Here is a 20,323-nt window from a genome sequence, read left to right as displayed (position 1 = left end):
AACTTGAAATTGGCTTTCTTGTACCAAAACAAAAAGAAAAGATCTGGTTTTCAAAATTTTATTTTTGAAAATCAGGACATTCTTTTGTTGTGAGTGAAAGTCACTCAGTTGTGTCTGACTCTTTGCAACCCCATGGACTATACAGTTCATGGAATTCTCCAGACCAGAATACTGGAGTGGGTAGCCTTCCCCTTCCCCAGGGGATCTTCCCAACCCAGAGATGAAACCCAGGCCTCCCACATTGCAGGTGAATTCTTTACCAACTGAGCCACAACGGAAGCCCAAAATACTGCTGTGGGTAGCCTATCCCTTCTCCAGTGGATCTTCCTGACCCAGGAATCGAACCAGGGTCTTCTGCATTGCAGGTGGATTCTTTACCAACTGATCTATTAGGGAATCCCATTTTATTGTTAAATAGTCTAAAAAGGAGTAGTCTCTATAGAATGGCCACTGTGTTACTTAGGCTGGAGAGTTCCTTTGATATGTAGAATTCATGTTGTTTTAATTGATCTTTTCAGACTTTTTCATTGCATAATTTCTCAGTGTTAAAATTTGCATGTACCAATTACTTAGTTATTAAATTCCCTCACCTCCAAACTCATAGTGAAAGTTTTGGTCACGTTATTTCTGATTATTATAATAAATTGTGAGACCTTAAAACAAACATATGGAGCAAACAGGATCTAAAACTTTCTCCATTAAGTGTATATACTTTCTTAGGAATTAGTTTTTTTGAAACTTAGGATTTAAAATACTTCACATGTGACAATTAAAAACATTATAGAATGCAAAGAATAATATTATAAACTTCTGTTTGTAGGATTTAAGCTGTGAGGAACTAGCCGAAACATCCTGTGAGCCTCAGTTTTTCCTCTGTGAGATCTTGGTGCCACAGTTACAGTACTGTAGTTAACATGGTCTGGTCCAAAGGTACAAAAGGGTGGTGCTTTAAACAACATTTTTTTTTTTCTTTGATAACAAGGATATCCAAATTCCCAGCGTGAAGGATCGGAAGCCTTCCTTACTCTTCTTCAGTTGAGCTGATTTAGAGTTTGTGGTTTATTAACCTTCTTTCTGTTTCCAGCCCCTGTAATAGTTCCACATCTTCAGCTGTAAGCGGTAGGAAGCTTACTCAGATGGGCTTTTCTGGTAACTGGAGCACAGGCTCATATATCAGAGGAGCCAGAGACAGGCCAGCCCTGGATCGTGGTTGCCTCAGGGCCCTGGCTGCATTTCTTTATAGTGGTCTTGGCTTTGCCCACCTCTTCTATCACGTTTATCCTTCTGCTTCAGAAAATGCTTGCTAGCAGCTACTAAATGTTTCTGGTCAAGCCTAGGTAGGCAGAGAGAGCCAGTTTTCTTTCAACACCAAGCAGAAGTACTGGAGTCTCCCTCCAGAAATGTACATTTGGGCCAGTGTGTGTAAGTGTTAGGTGTTTTGTTTTGTTTTATTGTTTTTAGCTGGAACAAAGGATTTATGCCTTTAGGACAGAGGGTAGTTAAATTCTCACCCTCAACCCTTGTTGCCTCATCATGGGGACAGTTGCACTGGATATAAAGGTGCTGACTACAGTGTTCACTACTAAATCCCTTGCAGTGCAGTGTAAACTTGTTCCGCTTAAGTAGTCCTGCTCTCCATCCAGTCCTTAAACCTGAAACTGAGAGTCATTATAGGTCTTCCTTCTCTGTCAGCCCCAGCGTTCAGTCAGTTACCAAGTTCTTTCATTTCTGCCTCTTGAATAGCCTTCAAGGTCTATGAACTCCAGTAACGCTGAAGAAGCTGAAGTTGAACGGTTTTATGAAGACCTACAAGACTTTTAGAACTAACAACCAAAAAATATGTCCTTTTCATTATAGGGGACTGGAATGTGAAAGTAGGAAGTCAAGAAACACCTGGAGTAACAGGCAAATTTGGCCTTGGAGTACAGAATGAAGCAGGGCAAAGGCTAATAGGGTTTTGCCAAGAGAACGCACTGGTCATAGCAAACACCCTCTTCCAATGACACAAGAGAAGACTTTACACATGGACATCACCAGATGGCCAACACCGAAATCAGATTGATTATATTCTTTGCAGCCAGAGATGGAGAAGCTCTGTACAGTCAGCAAAAATAAGACCGGGAGCTGACTGTGGCTCAGGTCATGAACTCTGAATTGCCAAATTCAGACTTAAATTGAGAAAGTGGGGAAATCCACTAGACCATTCAGGTATGACCTTAATCAAATCCCTTATGATTATACAGTGGAAGTGAGAAATAGATTAAAGGGACTAGATCTGATAGACAGAGTGCCTGATGAACTGTGGACTGAGGTTTATGACATTATACAGGAATCAAGACCATCCCCAAGAAAAAGAAATGCAAAAAAGCAAACTGACTATCTGAGGAGGCCTTACAAATAGCTGTGAAAAAAAGAGAAGTGAAAGCAAAGGAGAAAAGGAAGGATATACCCATTTGAGTGCAGAGTTCCAAAGAATAGCAAGGAGAGATAAGAAAGCCTTCCTCAGCAATCAGTGCAAAGGAATAGAGGAAAATAATAGAATGGGAAAGACTAGAGATCTCTTCAAGAACATTTAGAGATATCAAGGGAACATTTCATGCAAAGATGGGCTCAGTAAAGGACAGAAATGGTATGGACCTAACAGAAGCAGAAGATATTAAGAAGAGGTGGCAAGAATACACAGAAGAACTGTACAAAAAAGATATTCACGACCCAGATAATCGTGATGGTGTGATCACTCACTCTAGAACCAGACATCCTGGAATGTGAAGTCAAGTGGGCCTTAGGAAGCATCACTACAAACAAAGCCAATGGAGGTGATGGAATTCCAGTTGAGCTATTTCAAATTCTAAAAGATGATGCTGTGAAAGTGCTGCACTCAATATGTCAGCAAATTTGGAAAAGTCAGCAGTGGCTACAGGACTGGAAAAGGTCAGTTTTCATTCCAATCCCAAAGAAAGGCAATGCCAAAGAATGCTCAAACTACCACACAGTTGCACTCATCTCACCCACTAATAAAGTAATGCTCAAAATTCTCCAAGCCAGGCTTCAACAGTACGTGAACCGTGAACTTCCATATGTTCAAGCTGGTTTTAGAAAAGGCAGAGGATGAAGAAGGAAATGGCAACCCACTCCAGTATTCTTGCCTGGAAAAGTCCATGGACAGAGGAGCCTGGCGGGCTGCAGTCCATGGGGTTACATGACTGAGTATGTGTGCACGAGGATGGAGGGAGATGGGTTGGTAGCAATAAAGTGGTAGAACTAAAAAAAAAAAAAAAAAAAAAGGGCAGAGGAACCAGAGATCAAATTGCCAACATCTGCTGGATCATCGAAAAAGCAAGAGAGTTCCAGAAAAACATCTGCTTTATTGACTGTGCCAAAGCCTTTGACTGTATGGGTCACAATAAACTGTGGAAAATTCTGAAAGAGATGGGAACACCAGACCACCTGACCTGCCTCTTGAGAAACCTGTATGCAGGTCAGGAAGCAACAGTTAGAACTGGACATGGAACAACAGACTGGTTCTAAATAGGAAAAGGAGTATGTCAAGGCTGTATATTGTCACCCTGCTTATTTAACTTATATGCAGAGTACATCATGAGAAATGCTGGGCTGGAGGAAGCACAAGCTGGAATCAAGATTGCCAGGAGCCATATCAATAACCTCAGATATGCAGATGACACCACCCTTATGGCAGAAAGTGAAGAAGAACTAAAGAGCCTTTTGATAAAAGTGAAAGAGGAGAGTGAAAAAGTTGGCTTAAAGCTCAACATTCAGAAAACGAAGATCATGGCATCTGGTCCCATCACTTCATGGCAAATAGATGGAGAAACAGTGGAAACAGTGGCTGACTTTATTTTTTTGGGCTCCAAGATCATTGTAGATAGTGATTGCAGCCATGAAATTAAATGATGCTTGCTCCTTGGAAGGAAAGTTATGACCAACCCAGACAGCATATTAAAAATCAGAGACATTACTTTGTCAACAAATGTCCGTCTAGTCAAGGCTATGGTTTTTCCAGTAGTCATCTATGGATGTGAGAGTTGGACTATAAAGAAAGCTGAGCACAGAAGAATTGATGCTTTTGACCTGTGGTGTTGGAGAAGACTCTTGAGAGTCCCTTGGACTGCAGGGAGATCCAACCAGACCATCCTAAAGGAGATCAGTCCTGGGTGTTTATTGGAAGGACTGATGTTGAAGCTGAAACTCCAATACTTTGGCCCCTGATGGGAAGAGCTGACTAATTTGAAAAGACCCTGATACTGGGAAAGATTGAGGGCAGGAGGAGAAGGGGACGACAGAGGATGAGATGGTTGGATGACATCACCGACTCAACGGACATGGGTTTGGGTAGACTCTGGCAGTTGGTGATGGACAGGGAGGCCTGGTGTGCTGCGGTTCATGGGGTCGCAAAGAGTCAGACACGACTGAGTGACTGAACTGAAGTGAACTATGAACTCCCCATCCCCGTTACTACATCCCACACCTCTGATATCATCTTTTGCCTGTACCACTGCTATAGCTTCTGATTTTTTTTTTTTTTGCATATACTCTTTTTGCCCTCATTCATAGAAACATCAAGAACCCACCAATCCACTATCTATCCCAGGAACTTGAACATAAACATTGACAATTATTTTTGTTTATCTCTTGTAACCCATCCCACTGACCTAACTAAGGTGAACCCTGTCCTAATTTTGTGTTATCATTTCCTTGTTTCTTAAAAAAAAAAACAATTTTTTCACATTTATGGACATAGAATGTTATTTAATTTGAAATATTTTTGCAATTATAAAAAGAGTGCCATGCTGATGTACTATTATATTATTTTGTTTTCACCCAATAATACATTTTAAAGATTCATTCATGTTTGCATTTATCTATAGTTCAGTTATTTTAACTGGCATAAAACACTCTGTTGTATTTCTATACTACTGTGGTGTTTTCTAGATATTTGCTCTAAGAAAGAACACTGCTTGGAATATTTTTATACATGTTTCATGGTACATTGTCCAGATGTTTTGCTTGGTTCTAAACTGAGGCATAGTATTGCTGAGCTGTGGGTTATTTGAAAGTTCAGCTTTGAACTGAATTGATATTTATTTATTTTAAATATTTATTTATTCATTTATCTGGGCACACTGGGTCTTAATGGTAGCACGTAAACCCTTAGTTGTGGCATGTGGGATCTAGTTTCCTGACCAGGGATCGAACCCCGGCCCCCTGCATTGGGAGCTTGAAGTCTCAGCCACTGCACCATCAGGGAACTGATTTTTAGAAAGTATCAAATGATTCTTTCAAACTGTGCTAGTAAGTAGGAGATCCTTTTGATTCACATTTTGTAAGCCTTAGAATTCTCAGACTTCTTAGTTGGTTAGTTTTGTTGTAAGTAGGAGATCCTTTTGATTCACATTTTGTAAGCCTTAGAATTCTCAGACTGCTTAGTTTGTTAGTTTTGTTGTTTTTCACCCTCTCCTACAGCTTCAAGCTTCCATCAGGAGTTATTTTCTGTCTGCCTGAAGAACACCCTTTGATTCCTTTCTGCAAGTCAGATTGTGACACATTGTCTTAATTTTTGTTTGAAATTTTCATGTTCATACTTGAAGAATATTTTCATCTGGTATATGAGTTTTGGTTGACAATTTTTTCTTTCAACATTTTAAGAATATTGTTCTAGTATTTTTGTAGCTTCTGTTATTTCTGATGAGAAATCGACAGTGAATGTAGTTTTAGTTGCTTTGATGGTAATCTGTCAATTTCATTTGCAACTCTTAAGATTGTTTTTTTTCCCTTTTGTTTTTTCTTTTGGTCTTCAGCAATATTACCATGATGCCAAATGCATCATTCTTACATTCCTTAAATAGCAATAAGCAGAGTTTTTTTTTTTAAGATCTGGGCTTTTAATCCAATATCTAGATTCCCTATGGTTCTTTTTGTACTGTTTGCTGTTTCTGGTATTCATTCTTGTTGTCTTATTTCCTTTTTGGCTTATTATTTTTTATTATGTGAGAAACATATTGCAAAATTTTAAAATTTTTATTATGTATCAGACATTATATTTTAAAATATTTTTCAGCAATACTTTGAGGCCTAGGATAATGTTTTCCTCCAGAGAGGGTTTCTGTTTGCTTTTGCCAGGTGCCTGGAGACCTTAACAGTCCAGAGGCACCCGATTTCAGTTTCCAATTCAGCCCATGTGAGGCCCTTGTCACTTCTGCACACTAGTGGTCTAGGTGCAGCCTTTGAGCTTTCAATCCAGAGTAATGGGAGAAGGATAGGCAGTTTCATCAGGATTCAGCATTTCACATATCTCTTCCAGCTCCTTAATACTTTCAGAATTACTACTCTGTAATTCAGCCTTTCTGAGCTCTCCTCTGAAAACAGAAAATTGCTTGCATGGAAAAAGTGGTTTCAACCATTGCCCTCCCCTCCCTGGTCATCCAACTCCTTTGCATTAGGTGACTCAGTTATTAGTCCTCATTTTCATTCAGAGAGATTAAAAAAAATTTTTCCCCCATCTTTTCTACTCAGAGGATGAGGTCATCAGAATAAACTGATATGTCATTGCCAAATATTTCCTCTGTTTTTATTTATTATTTCGGAATGTTGTCAGATTTACTTCTTCTGTCTCTTACTGTTTCTCATATATGCTTCAATTCTTTGACTTTCTCTGCCTCCTTTTGGAAGAGTTTTATCAGTCGCACTTCTCCTCATTAATTTGTTCTTTGTTTAGAGCTGTTTTACTATTTGTCCCATTTATTATGTTATTTTTCTGTTAACTGTATTTTTCAAACCTAGTATATCTGATTGATTCTTTTATGTGATTTGTAGTTCTTATTTCATTATTATTAGTTTCAGGTATATAACATAATGGTTCAATATTTGTATATTGTAAAATGATCACCACATTAGGTCTAGTTAACATCTATCACCATACATAGTTAGAAAAATTTTTTTTCTTCTGATGAAAACTTTTAAGATCTCTCTTAGAAATTTTTACATATACAATACAGTGTTTACCATGCTGTTCGTTACATCCCCATGACTTATTTATTTTATAACTGAAAGTTTGTACCTTTGACCCCCTGTCCCATTTTTCCCACCCTCCACATCTTGCTTCTGGCAACCACCAGCCTGTTCTCTGTATCTCTGAACCGGAGATTTCTTTTTTTTTTAATCAACAGATTACACATAAAAGTGAGATCATATGATATTTGTCTTTACCCATCTGACTTATTTCACTTAGCATACTGCCCTCGAAGTCCATCCATATTGCAAATGCAAGATTACCTTCTTTTTTTATGACTAATATTTCATTGTGTTTGTATGTGTATATATATGTCTTTGTGTATATATTTATATACATACGTATACGTGATATTTTCTTTATTCTATTCATATACTGCTTGACTCCTAGATTGGTTCCATGTCTTGGCTGTTGTAAATAATGGTTCAGTGAACAGATAGGTGCATATATCTTTGAGTTAGTGTTTTCATTTTCTTATGATAAACTCCCAGAAGTAGAATTTCTGGATCATGTGGTAGTTCTATGTCTAAATTTTTCAAGAACTTTCATACTGTTTTCCATAGTGGCTGCACCTGTTTACATTCCCACCAGCAGCACACAAGAGTTCCATTTTCTCTGCATCCTCATCAACACTTCTTATTTACTATTTTTGATAATAGCCATTCTAACAGGTGTGAGATGATATCCCATTATGGTTTTGATTTTCATTTCCCTGAAAATATGTTTTCATATGTCTCTTTAACATATTTATTATGTTTATTTTTAAATTCCTAATCCATTTGCTCTAATACTTTTGAAACTAATGTAAGTTGTCTTGTTTGTTGATTTTTTTCTTTTTTTTAAAAGATAGTTGTACCCCTGAATCCAAGGAGTCATTTTGGGTTGGATATTTGCAGTAGATGTGGGAAAATTGTGGACATGTAGGCTGGAGTGTCCACATACGTATATGGTTCTTCAAAGTATGGGGTGTGCTGGAGGTGGCAGAAAAAGGGGGCCAAATTCTCCTGATGTGGGAGCATCAAGTGTCTGCATCCCAGATGGTGAATTTGGCTTTCCAGGTCATTTTGAAGGTATATTAGTCATTGTACAGAGATAGAGCATATTTTAATGAATAATCTATTGGCTTGATTGATAGTTTTAGTATTTAGATATATGTACATGGGCCTCTTTTTGTAATCATGCTGCTTTAGGAGGAGGCCTGGTACCAGCTATTGATTGAACCATAATGGTTTCTTTTCTTTTTTTTGAAGATTTTTTGATATGAACCATTTTTAAAGTCTTTATTGAATTTGTTACAATATTGTTTCTATTTTACGTTTTGGGTGTTTTTTGTTTTTTTTTTTTTTGACCTTGAGGCATGTGGGATCTTAGCTTACTGACCAGAGATCAAACTCACAGCCCCTGCAGTGGAAGGCGAAGTCTTAACCACTAGACTGCCAGGGAAGTTCAGAGTCATTGTGATTTCTGATAGATTATTTTCTAGAATACTTACCTCATTTTGAACTGATGGTCTAAACTTTTATAGTTTAAACCTGATAGGAGATTCTTCTTGGATAATTATCGTATTCTGTTTTCCTCTTGTCAGAAGGAAAAATGTTTTATAATGACTTCCTGAGAAACTCCTTTATGCTTTACCTGACTATTGAACCTTATCTTCCCTCTTATTTTTTTTTAATCAAGATTTGTTTTGTAAATGAGTTGGTGACCTTCACCAAAACGAGATACAGTGAAATTCCACCTTTAATGGAACAAACCTGTTAAAAAAATCATATATCTAATGAAACTAGGCTTGGATAAAATCTTCAAAGCATATCTACTAAACGTATCAGTGAAAGGCCCAGGGTTATTGTTTACCATCTAGAATAACTGTAGAAAACACTCTTTCAAATTTGAGCAATCTGAAGATTCCTTTAGGCTAAAGACTTTGATACAGCTAATTTATGATGAATTTTATATGAAAAACATTTCTCTGTGGTTTGGAAATATGGCTGAAAACCATTTAAAAATCTTGTTTTAGCAGTTTAATTTGGATATATTAAAAGTTTCCATAGTTCCCTTTTAATACTGGATGCCAGAAAATGAAGCAATATAAATACAAAAAAGCAAAACCAAACTAGTTCACTTTAAATAAAAACAAATGTATTCCTTAAGTTCTGAATGTGCCTAGCACATTTATGGAATGGACATTGCTGAAAAAGGATATTATTAGGTTATGGTCTTCCCCATTAGTGATTTTTAAACAAAGGTACAATTTCCTGGGAGACACAAACATTTCATTTATTTATGTACAGTCTTTACTGATATCTCTGCCTGTTCTTTGATGGATTCAGGATGACAGGGGAAAGCCAAGTTAAATTGGAGAGAATTAGTGCTGGATAGGAAGCTTTTGATGCCCTCGATAGTAGCCTATTTAGCTTCTAGAAGAGCTGCTGCTGCTGCTACTGCCGCTAAGTCGCTTCAGTTGTGTCCGACTCTGTGCGACCCATAGACGGCAGCCCACCAGACTCCTCCATCCCTGGGATTCTCCAGTCAAGAACACTGGAGTGGGTTGCTGTTTCCGTCTCCAATGCATGAAAGTGAAAAGTGAAAGTGAAGTCGCTCAGTCGTGTCCGACTCTTAGCGACCCCATGGACTGCAGCCTACCAGGCTCCTCCGTCCATGGGATTTTCCAGGCAAGAGGACTGGAGTGGGGTGCCATTGCCTTTACCGCCTAGAAGAGCTAAGGTTAGTTAATTCTTCTAATTCTTAGAAGATCTGACCATAGCTTTTTCAGGATATTTCCAGGGGATGGTGAAGAATGAGCTGGGCTTTTGAATGTTTTATAAAGGTGAAATCCTAAGGGGAAACCTGTTGCAAAATGGAGAAAAACAGTCGCTTTGGTGGCAGAGGAGGAGTGGAGCCGTGTCTCCACACGGCACCTTCTGCCCTGTACGATACTGCTGTGGATTGTGTGCATTATGTGATGTGATGGGTAGTGTGACCCCCGAAGCCAGTTCACTGAACCCTAGTCTAAATGCTTGGTGACAGAATTACTTTGAAGTTCATTTGTTTCTCTACGCATCAGTTCCTTGCTCTTTAAATTTTAAAGCTTTTGTTCTCTCAAGAGAATTCGAGCATTTGTACAAATTTTCAGACAGTACTCTGATTTCAGGATATGCAGACCTGCAAAAGGCTTGACCATTAGCTAAAAAATAAATTTCAGATAAAAAAATTGTGAGGGGAGAGGTTGTTATTTTGGTTTTCATTTTATTTTTTTCTTTTTATCCTTTTTTTTTTTAAAAGAAAAGGCAAGAGGAATACTTTTTCCGGGGGTTGCTTTTTCTTTGCCTTTGTTTTTCCCTGAAAGTAAGGAGAGCAGAAATAACAGAGGAACTTCTCCAGGCCATTCAAAACTCACCTCTAAAGTAATCTGATGAAGACACTATTTTCATCATGTAACCTCCCACCTTGGAAACACTCAAAGATTCATCTGGTTTTTGAATGAAGCTTTACTCCTCAGTTAGGTCTGATGCTGTGTGTGTGTGTGCTCAGCCGTTCAGTCATGTCCGACTCTCTGCGCCCCGTGAACTGTATAGCCCACCAGGGTCCTCTGTCCATGGCACTTCCCGGGCAAGAATACTGGCGTGGGTTGCCATTTCTTTCTCCAGGGGATCTTCCTGACCCAGGGATCGAACCCGCATCTCTTGTGTCTCCCGCATTGGCAGGCAGATTCTTTACCACTAGTGCCACCTGGCAACCCTATGCTGTCAGTCCTTAATTCCATACTCACACCAAGCTCTAATTAATATACTTGAGGCACTATTCAGTTTTCCGATATGGCATCCTCATTTCTTCTCTCCATGCATTTTGGTTGGGCTTCTGCCCACCACCCCCTCCCCATCCCTGGTTTTTACCCACCCTATAGCCTTTCCTGTTATCAGCAATTCTATTCTCATCCCTATGAGGACTTGTCATGCTTGCCTAGATCATTATTTTGAGTTTCAATTATATAATGCTCTCAACTGCTTCATAATTATACAAATAAGATTGAAAGTCCTTGAGAGCAGAGATTCTACCTTTTATTTCTGCAATGCTGGATTCTTAATAAATATTTGTAAAATTGAAATGAAAATTAACAGGCATTCTGATTGTGATAAATTTGAATAATACTCTGTGTTGATTTTACTTGATTAAGCTATTTGACATTTGCCAAATAGATTCTTGATTTGCCATTGATTATTGCATGATACATTCACAGTGAAGTTTTGTAAGTGAAGATTAATTGGAAAAATATGAGTTTTTGAAAATCCAGGAGAAATGCTCTTATTACTCTTAGTTAGCTATGTGCGAAAATTGGACTGGTAATAGTGTTTCTGAAGTAGAAGTCTATTTTATGCAAGAATACTAATTTATGGTTGGTGGCATTTACAGTTGTTTGCCGAAGATGTAAAAACAGCTTGTTTTCTTAAGTAAAAAGTGCTCCCTGTAGTCCTCTTTTCGAAAGTATTAATTTGAATAACAAATTCTTATTAGATAGTGCAAAGCTATAGACAACCATTCGATTTGGGTTAGTTTAAGTATCCAAAAATTTGAGACTTTACTAAATTGAAATGAGCAAATTCCCATGCAGAAGGCACAGGTGAGGAGTGCAGAGACTTCTTAAGGTACCTGCATGTTAAAACCTAAGTGTTTATTCAGGGTGACTCACTGTCTGCTTAGCTTGGCGCAGAGCTCATTGCAGTGTTGTCTCAGTGTTGGATAAGAACTCTTTTTAGAAGTCATGTGCATGGTTTACTGTTAGACTGTAAAAATGATTGGTCTGTGGAGCTGAATCATCCAGGGAAGTCTGAGAACGAGAGTCATCATGTTCCTTATTGGTGGGGGGGTGTTTCCCGGAGGGATTCTGTGTGGGTGAGGTTAAAATAACACATTTCCTCTCCCTTGTCATCCTCAACACATATTACCTGTTTCATCTTTCATTTTAGCATCTTTCTATAGGGGTTCATATTCAGTATTAATTGTGTTATACCTTAAGTATTGACCTATTAATCAACTTTCCAGCTAGGCCAGATTTTAAATGAGTCACATTTTTTGGGTGATGAAACCAGGTTAAAAATCTTTCCAGATATTGTCTGAAGAGAACTGATCCTGGTATGAACTTGGACTTGACTTCGGAAGTACTGAAAACGTGGTTGTTGGTGAGGTTATATGCTAAGGGCAGGGGACTGTTCAGTTTTAAATGTAACTTGATCAGGGTTTATGGATTAAATTCAGATGTCTGGTGGGAAGGATCAAGAATGAGATTTTTCCAAGAAGAAGGAATCAGTCAGATAAAGGGCAGAGTCCTAAGGGATCAGGCTGCTAAGTGAGTGCGACTTCTCTCCACTGCCTCTAATTGCAGAGGAAAAAATGCAGAGCTCTAACCAAACACTGCACAAGTAAAAGCGACACCTTCCCTTTGCAGTGTTTGGGGGCAGTTACAGGAAGTTGTTAGGCTTAAAGTAGGCCTAGAGGTTTCAGTGCCAAGAAAAGCATTCAGAGCAAAGGAGTAAATGCTGAAGTTTGGCCACAAAGCAAATAGTTGAGAGGAGGGAGCTAACTTTTTTTTTTTTTTTTGGAAGAAAAGTAAAAATAATGTGATTTGAGGACGTAAGAATTGTGAGACTACCCCTGTATTTATTTTATTGGATAACTATTTCTTCATGCTTTTATATTTAGATTTTTATATGTCTCTTTAATAAGTATTTATAAAGTATCTTTAAATATATCATTTTTTAACTTGCTTATAGTAATACTTCCTTTTGAAGAGTGAATAAATCTTATGGTAGTTCAAACTGTGAACCTAAAGTTGTAAGTGATGGTAAGCATTATAAGTGGGGGAGATTCATAATTTGACCCCACCCCTACCATTCCCAGGGTACACAGTTACATGCTTATAAACAGGTTCTTAAACATAAAGGCTGTGAAAAGAAGAGAAGCGAAAAGCAAAGGAGAGAAGGAAAGATATACCCATTTGAGTGCAGAGTTCCAAAGAATAGCAAGGAGAGATATGAAAGCCTTCCTCAGTGATCAGTGCAAAGAAATAGAGGAAAACAATAGAATAGGAAAGACTAGAGATCTCTTTAAGAAAATTAGAGATACCAAGGGAACATTTCATGCAAAGATGGGCTCAATAAAGGACAGAAATGGTATTTATGGACCTAACAGAAGCAGAAGATGTTAAGAAGAGGTGGCAAGAATACACAGAAGAACTATACAAGAAAGATCTTCACGACCCAGATAATCACGATGGTGTGATCACTCACCTAGAGCCAAACATCCTGGAATGTGAAGTCAAGTGGGCCTTAGGAAACATCACTATGAACAAAGCTAGTGGAGGTGATGGAATTCCAGTTGAGCTATTTCAAATCCTAAAAGATGATGCTGTGAAAGTGCATTACTTTGGTAGTGTGTGAGATGGGTGCAATTGTGTGGTAGTTTGAGCATTCTTTGGCATTGCCTTTCTTTGGGATTGGAATGAAAACTGACCTTTTCCAGTCCTGTGTCCACTGTTTTCCAAATTTGCTGGCATATTGGAAGCAGCACTTTTACAGCATCATCTTTTAGGATTTGAAATAACTCAACTGGAATTCCATCACCTCCACTAGCTTTGTTCGTAGTGATGCTTCCTAAGGCCCACTTGACTTCGCATTCCAGGATATCTGGCTGTAGGTGAGTGATCACACCATTGTGATTATCTGGGTCATGAAGATCTTTTTTGTACAGTTTTTCTGTGTATTCTTGCCACCTCTTCTTAATATCTTCTGCTTCTGTTAGGTCCATACTGGTTGGATGCATATTAAAATGACATATGAGAACCTTTTGAAAGTACCAAGAACAGGGTGGGTTTTAGGCATCTGAATAGTATCTTTATTCTCATGCCTTAATGGGATTTGTATGGGTTTAGAAAGCTAAGGAAGTATGAAGAATTAGCCTGTTGATTTTTAAAAAAATATTCCTATGGTGAATTTGAGATTGCATTGAATCACAATAGGATTCTGATCCATTTATGGAGAATTAACATTTTAAAATAATCAATGAGTCTTTTGTTTCATGAATGTGGTGTAATTGTTTACATTTTCTTTTATTTCTTTCATCAATATTGTGTAGTTTTTAGCATACAAATCTTGAACATATATTTTTTAAAAATTATCTGCATTTTCATATTTTCTTGCTATTGTATTTCCAATTATCTTTTGCTAATTTATAGAAATTTGAATTTTCTATGTTGGCCTTGTATACTGCAACCTTGCTAAAAGTCCTTTATTATAGTATTTTGGTATGATCTGTACATTTTTTTTGGTGGGTTCTTTGGGATTTTTTTATTCAGAAGGTCATATTGTCTGGAGAAGATACAGTTGTATTTTTGAACTTTGAATCTCTGTGTGTTTATGTTTTTTCTTGCTTTATTGCAGCAACTGGGTTCTTTAATGTGGTATTGCATTCTAACAATGAAAGCAGTCATCCTTGACTTGTTCTTGATCTGAGGGAAAAAACACTTAATCTTTCATCATTAAGTATGATGTTACTAGCAGTGATTATTTTTTGAAGGTGCACACTGAGGAAGTGTTTTTTTTCCCCCGGTTTTCTGAGAGTATTTATCAGGAATGGATGTTGAATATTATTATATGTACCTATTTGGAGGATCATAGGGCTTTTCTCTTTACATTGATTGATTTTCAAATGTCAAACTAGTGTTACATCACTGAGATAAAGCCCCCTGGATTGTGATTTTTAATTCACTTTTATTTATTGCTACATTAAATTTGCTCACATTTTGTTGAAGGTTTTGTATCTGTGGTCACAAGAGGTACTGACTTGCTATTTTCTTTTTTTGTGATCCTTGATGAAAGTGAAGGAGGAGAGTGAAAAAGTTGGCTTAAAGTTCAACATTCAGAAAACAAAGATCATGGCATCTGGTCCCATCACTTCATGGGAAATAGGTGGGGAAACAGTGGAAACAGTGTCAGACTTTATTTTTGGGGGCTCCAAAATCACTGCAGATGGTGATTGCAGCCATGAAATTAAAAGACGCTTACTCCTTCGAAGGAAAGTTATGACCAACCTAGATAGCATATTTAAAAGCAGAGTCATTACTTTGCCAACAAAGGTCCATCTAGTCAAGGCTGTGGTTTTTCCAGTAGTCTTGTATGGATGTGAGAATTGGACAGTGAAGGCTGAGCGCCGAAGAATTGATGCTTTTGAACTGTGGTGTTGGAGAAGACTCTTGAGAGTCCCTTGGACTGCAAGGAGATCCAACCGGTCCATCCTAAAGGAGATCAGTCCTGGGTGTTCATTGGAAGAACTGATATTGAAGCTGAAACTCGAGTACTTTGGCCACCTCATGTGAAGAGTTGACTCATTGGAAAAGACCTGGATGTTGGGAAGGATTGGGGGCAGGAGGAGAAGGGGACTACAGGATGAGATGGCTGGATGGCATCACCGACTCGATGGACATGTGTTTGGGTAGACTCTGGGAGTTGGTGATGGACAGGGAGGCCTTGGCGTGCTGCAATTCATGGGGTCGCAAAGAGTCGGACCCCAAGACTGAGCAACTGAACTGAACTGCTTTAAGTGTTTTTGTTATCAGAAGAATACTGGCCTCATAAAAGAATTGGTACATGTTCCATCCTTTTTTACTCTCTGGAAGAGAGTAGAAATGCAATTATTTCTTCTTTAAATGTTTAGAATTTGCCAGCTCTCTGAATAAAGAGCTTTATTTTTTAGAAGGCTTAAAAATACAGATTCGATTTCTATAATGGATATGGGTCTATTACGGCCACATATTTATTCTTGAGTAAGCTTTAATAGTTTGCATTTTTCAAGGAGTAGCTTATATTGTCCAGTTCATCCAAGTTGTTGAATTTATGGACATAAAGTTTTAGTAATATTTCCTTATTATTTCTGTAATAGCTAGAGAGTCTCTGCTAATACCCCTTCTTTCATTTTTGATATTGGTAATGTGTGTCTTCTCTCTTTTTTTTCTTAGTCAGTCTGGCTAGAGGTTTATCGGTGTTACTGGTTTATTCAAAGAACCAGCTTTTGGTTTCATTGATTTTCTTTATTGGTTTTCAGTTTTCAATTTCACTGATTTTTGCTCTTACTCATTATTTTTTTCCTTTTGCTCATTTAGGGTTTAATTTGCTGTTCTTTTCCTAGTGTCATTTGTTGGAAGCTTAGTTTATTGGCTTAACAACCTCCTCTTCTAGAAGAAACATTTATTATTTATAAAGTGAAAAGTGCCCACTCTTTCATTGCTTTCCTTTGGCTGCTTGCTTTTGACCCTAGATGCAACTGTAATTTTTTCAGTATCCTTTCAGACAGTTTATATGTATACAGGTATGTGAGAATATTGTTTCTACTGTCTCCTTTTTAACATAATTGCTAGATTTCATTCTAGCAATTATTTTGTTCAGTGCCTTGCTTTGGTTTTTCACTTAGATAGAGAATTATATCAAAGATAAATCTATCTTTGATATAATTCTCTATCTTTCATATGTGTTTTCATTCTTTTTTATGGTAGCCTAATAGCCAGTCTATTAAGAGACATCTAAAGATCGGGTCAAAACCTTGGGGTTTTTACTATTTTTTATGTTTTGTTATGGAAATTCTCATTATGGAAAATTTTATGCATTGCAGTTTAAATATCTTAAATGTTTTTTAGCCTGTATTTTTCCTTTTCATCTTTCTCTCCCTTAAACCATTAGCTTTGTTCAATAATGGTGACCCCCAGTCTCCCAGGATTCATTTTTTAAGAGTTTTTATTCAGAAATAGAAAATACCTATGGAAAATAGTTAAAACAAAGTACAGTTTAATGAATTGGTCTAAAGCAAATATCCATATAAACACTCCAGAGGCCAAGAAATAAGATGTTGTCAGCACCCTAGAAGAACCCCTCGTTTCTCCTTTCTGTGTTAAAATTCCTCTCTCTCCCCCCAGAGATAATCAGAATCCTGATTTCTATTAAATCTCTTCTGAGATTCATTTTTACTTTCCCGTATGGAATTTCCTGGGTATTCTTACATCATGCAGTCTGTGTCTGCAGAAAATGTTTTGATCACATTTACCTTAAAAATGTCATCAGCTGTGCAGCAAAGCTCGACTTTTCTGTGGGGAAGTGCTTGCTCTCCATCCTTGTTCTGCGGGCCATCAGACTTGCTTACTCTCGCTTTGAGCTTCCGGAATGTTTTGTTTAGTCATCTTTCTGAGCCCCTTCGGGATGGAGGCTGCATTCATCAGAGTTCTTAGTTGTGAGCAGTAGGAATCATCTCTGGCTAATTCCTTAAAAGGATATGGGCGAGCCCTCAGCTTTCTAAGTAGGGTCAGGAAAGTAGGCTTGAAGACCACGCTGCCAGGAACAGAGCTCAAAATCATAGCACATAAGTGGTCTCAGGAAGCACCTCTGCCACCAGGCTGGGCATGGATATTGCTGCTTGTGCTCCAGACAGCACTGATGACGGACTGTGTGCCCCGTGACAGTCCCTCTCTCTGCTCTCAGACACTGCGCGTAACTGCTCCTCCTGTCGCCATCCTCACTGGGTGGATTCTTGGGAGTTCTTTCTTCTGCAGGTTGTTTTCTCTTTGACGTCTAGAGCTGATGCATCTTATTAGTGGAGCTTGTGTTATGTGCCCCTGTTTTAGTTTCAAAGAAAGATGGGAAAACACATATTTTTGTTTTTTTCTTTCTCTCTTCGTACTTTGGTAGTGGTAAATATACATGTTGCATAAGGTAGGGTGTACGTTAATGTAGGCTCAGCATTTGGATGGTCAGGGACCAAAAAGAGATGTCCACTGTAGAAGTCTGTATCAGAAATCTATCACTTTTAAGCCAGTTTATGTTCTTTCTAGCCACTTACGTTGCTTGTATAATGCAATGTATGTTTGACATGGGAATGTTCCTTATTTCCAGATAATAATATTGCCAGGTACGGTATAAGACATGGACCAGAATCTGTATTCTGATGAACTATATATTTTAAAAACTCCATTCTAATTTTAGCTGGTTTTAGAGAATTCCTGTTTTATCTCATTAGATGTAATAGTTAAAATCAGACTGTAACAAGCATTTGTGTCCTGGCAGTATTTTCACTGAAAATTTTCTAGGTTATCGACCCTTTACCTTTTTTCCAGGTATGATCTTATTGTTTTGGAAAATAGGAAATTTGGAAAAAGTTTTGGAAAATAGGAGACACTATGTTAGAATTGGTAAATATGATAGGTGGACATATGATTTTCAAAACCAGGATGATACAGTTCTCATTATTGCAACGGTATTTTACTCTAAGTTACTATGACACTTTGTAAGCACAAGCTTCATAAAATTAACACAAAAATGGGACTTCCAAAAAAAAGGGGGGACTTCCCTGGTGGCCCAGTGGCTAAGACTACATGCCCCCAGTGCAGGAAGCATACGTTTGATCCCTGGTTGTAGAACTAAAATCCCACATGTTGTATGGTGTGGCCAAAAAGGAAGAAGATGCTGTTCTTCCGTAAACTTTTAAAAAAATTAACACAAAAGCCCATTATATTTGTCATTTTATATATATGACTTAAAAATCCAGCTAGTGAAGTTTTGATCTCCTCTGAAACCAGGGCACAGTTGAATGGTTGAAGCAGTAGCCACAGGGCTTGGGGCCTTGCTGATATTGTCCTGGTTGCGCAGGTGGTGTACAGCCTTCCTTAGAGTAGTTCACTCACGTTCTACATTTCATCTTTCTAGTTCCTGCAGAAGAGTTCATGTCCCTGTCCCTTCTCCTTCACTTTTCTCACATTGGTGATAGGAGAAGATGTGACACAAATGTCTCAGATGAGCTTCTAAGAATAAACACATGGTAACGTAAAGGCTGTTACAGAAAAACAAATAGAGATAAATGTACTAGAAAATCTTTATAGCAGTATGCATCCTGTTTCCTTAGTACAAAGCAATAAACTGTTGTTATAATATCCTGATGGGAGGACACATCTTTGAATCACTGTTTGAACCAGGTCGGGCCTCAGGTTTGAATACTCAAAACACTTCAGCTGTGGATTTTATAGATTAAGGTGGCGGGATGTTTATTTCAGGTTCCGTCCATTTAGCCTTTGCCTAGAAATCCAGTAGAAGTTGTTTTACAGGGTGTTTCTAAACTCATTTCCAAATAAACTAGTTTGAACAATTTTCACATAGCATATGTGAAGCCTTAATTCTATAAAGGAAAAGCAAGAATACAAGGTTTCTAAATGTGGTAATATTGTAACATAAGTGCAAGAATCAATTTGCTGGTTGCTTGATATTTAGTTTGATTGCTTTTGTGGTTCCAGATAGCAATTATTTCTAATATAATTTATTTTGCAGTGAGGGCCGAGGCAAGTTGACGGTATTTTCAGTTAAAGCTATGTTAGCAACCATGTGTGGTGGAAAAATGCTGGACAAATTGAGATGTAAGTATTTTTATATTATTTGAAAGATTCTGTTTTCAAATTAAGACTTTTAAATACTTTAAAATGAATGTTTTTAGAATTTTGGATGATTATCTATTGAACGTTTTTGGTTTTTCTTACTACCATATCACTTTCTTTGCAGCTACTGGCTCAGAATATGCAAATTATGCCACCTACTGGTCAGATGGAAAAGTTGGCTGAATTGATTTGTTAGGTTTTTTTTTTTTTTAGTTTAAAGCAAGAAAACTGAAAAGGTTCAGAATAGTAATGTTGACATTTTAAAAATTCTTTTTGAAGCTGAATGCTTTAAAAATTCTCTTAAAAATGTTTCCTATGTTATTAAAAATTATGCTTGAAGTTAATTATGTTGGTTACTTTTAGTTAGTAAGTAAATTTCATTACTTTTACCGGGTTTGGTCAAGTTTACCCTTAATCACTCCATGCTTTATCAGGTGGTATTTCTTGTGATTAAACTTTTTTAGTACCTTAGAGTCAAGTGTAGTTATGTAGAAATTAATAGCCTGTTTATTCAGTTATCGTTCCTTTTTTTTCTTATTGTTTTCAATTTTGGCATTGTACTGTTCAGTGGATACTGTTAGAAGGTGGTAAAATGACATGGAAGAAGGTAAAATCCACAATTACTTAATTTTTCTGCTTGTCCTTTTCGTTTATTCACTCTTGAGATAGTCCCTGACTGCCTCAGATACACCAAGCATTGTGCTGGGTGCTTACTTAACATGTCTTTGAGCAGCACGTGAGTTTCTGTTTCACAGCTGAGTTAACTGAGGGGGTGAAACTGGGATTTCAACTCAGGCTCGTAGATTCAGAGCCTGCTGTAAGCTGCTTTGTTGTACTCC

The 20,323-nt window shown here is 37.7% G+C and overlaps 1 protein-coding gene across 14 annotated transcripts in view; it reads left to right on the top strand.

The window, feature by feature from the left end:
* The window catches only part of DTNB (dystrobrevin beta), a 233,908-nt gene that overhangs the window by 45,252 nt on the left and 168,333 nt on the right, over nt 1-20,323 (top strand). For all 14 annotated transcript variants that reach the window (XR_006343421.1, XR_006343420.1, XR_006343422.1 and 11 more), the window contains exon 5: nt 19,381-19,466. Coding sequence is in view for 11 of the 14 variants with exons in the window: in XM_043917363.1 (XP_043773298.1) it covers nt 19,381-19,466 (86 nt within the window). In the remaining 3 variants the exon portion in view is untranslated. The remainder of the gene's footprint in view (nt 1-19,380; nt 19,467-20,323) is intronic.

The sequence above is a fragment of the Cervus elaphus genome, chromosome 11 (genome assembly GCF_910594005.1).
Source record: "Cervus elaphus chromosome 11, mCerEla1.1, whole genome shotgun sequence".
In the NCBI taxonomy this organism is placed as follows: domain Eukaryota; kingdom Metazoa; phylum Chordata; class Mammalia; order Artiodactyla; family Cervidae; genus Cervus; species Cervus elaphus.
This window is presented reverse-complemented; position numbering and strand designations above follow the sequence as displayed.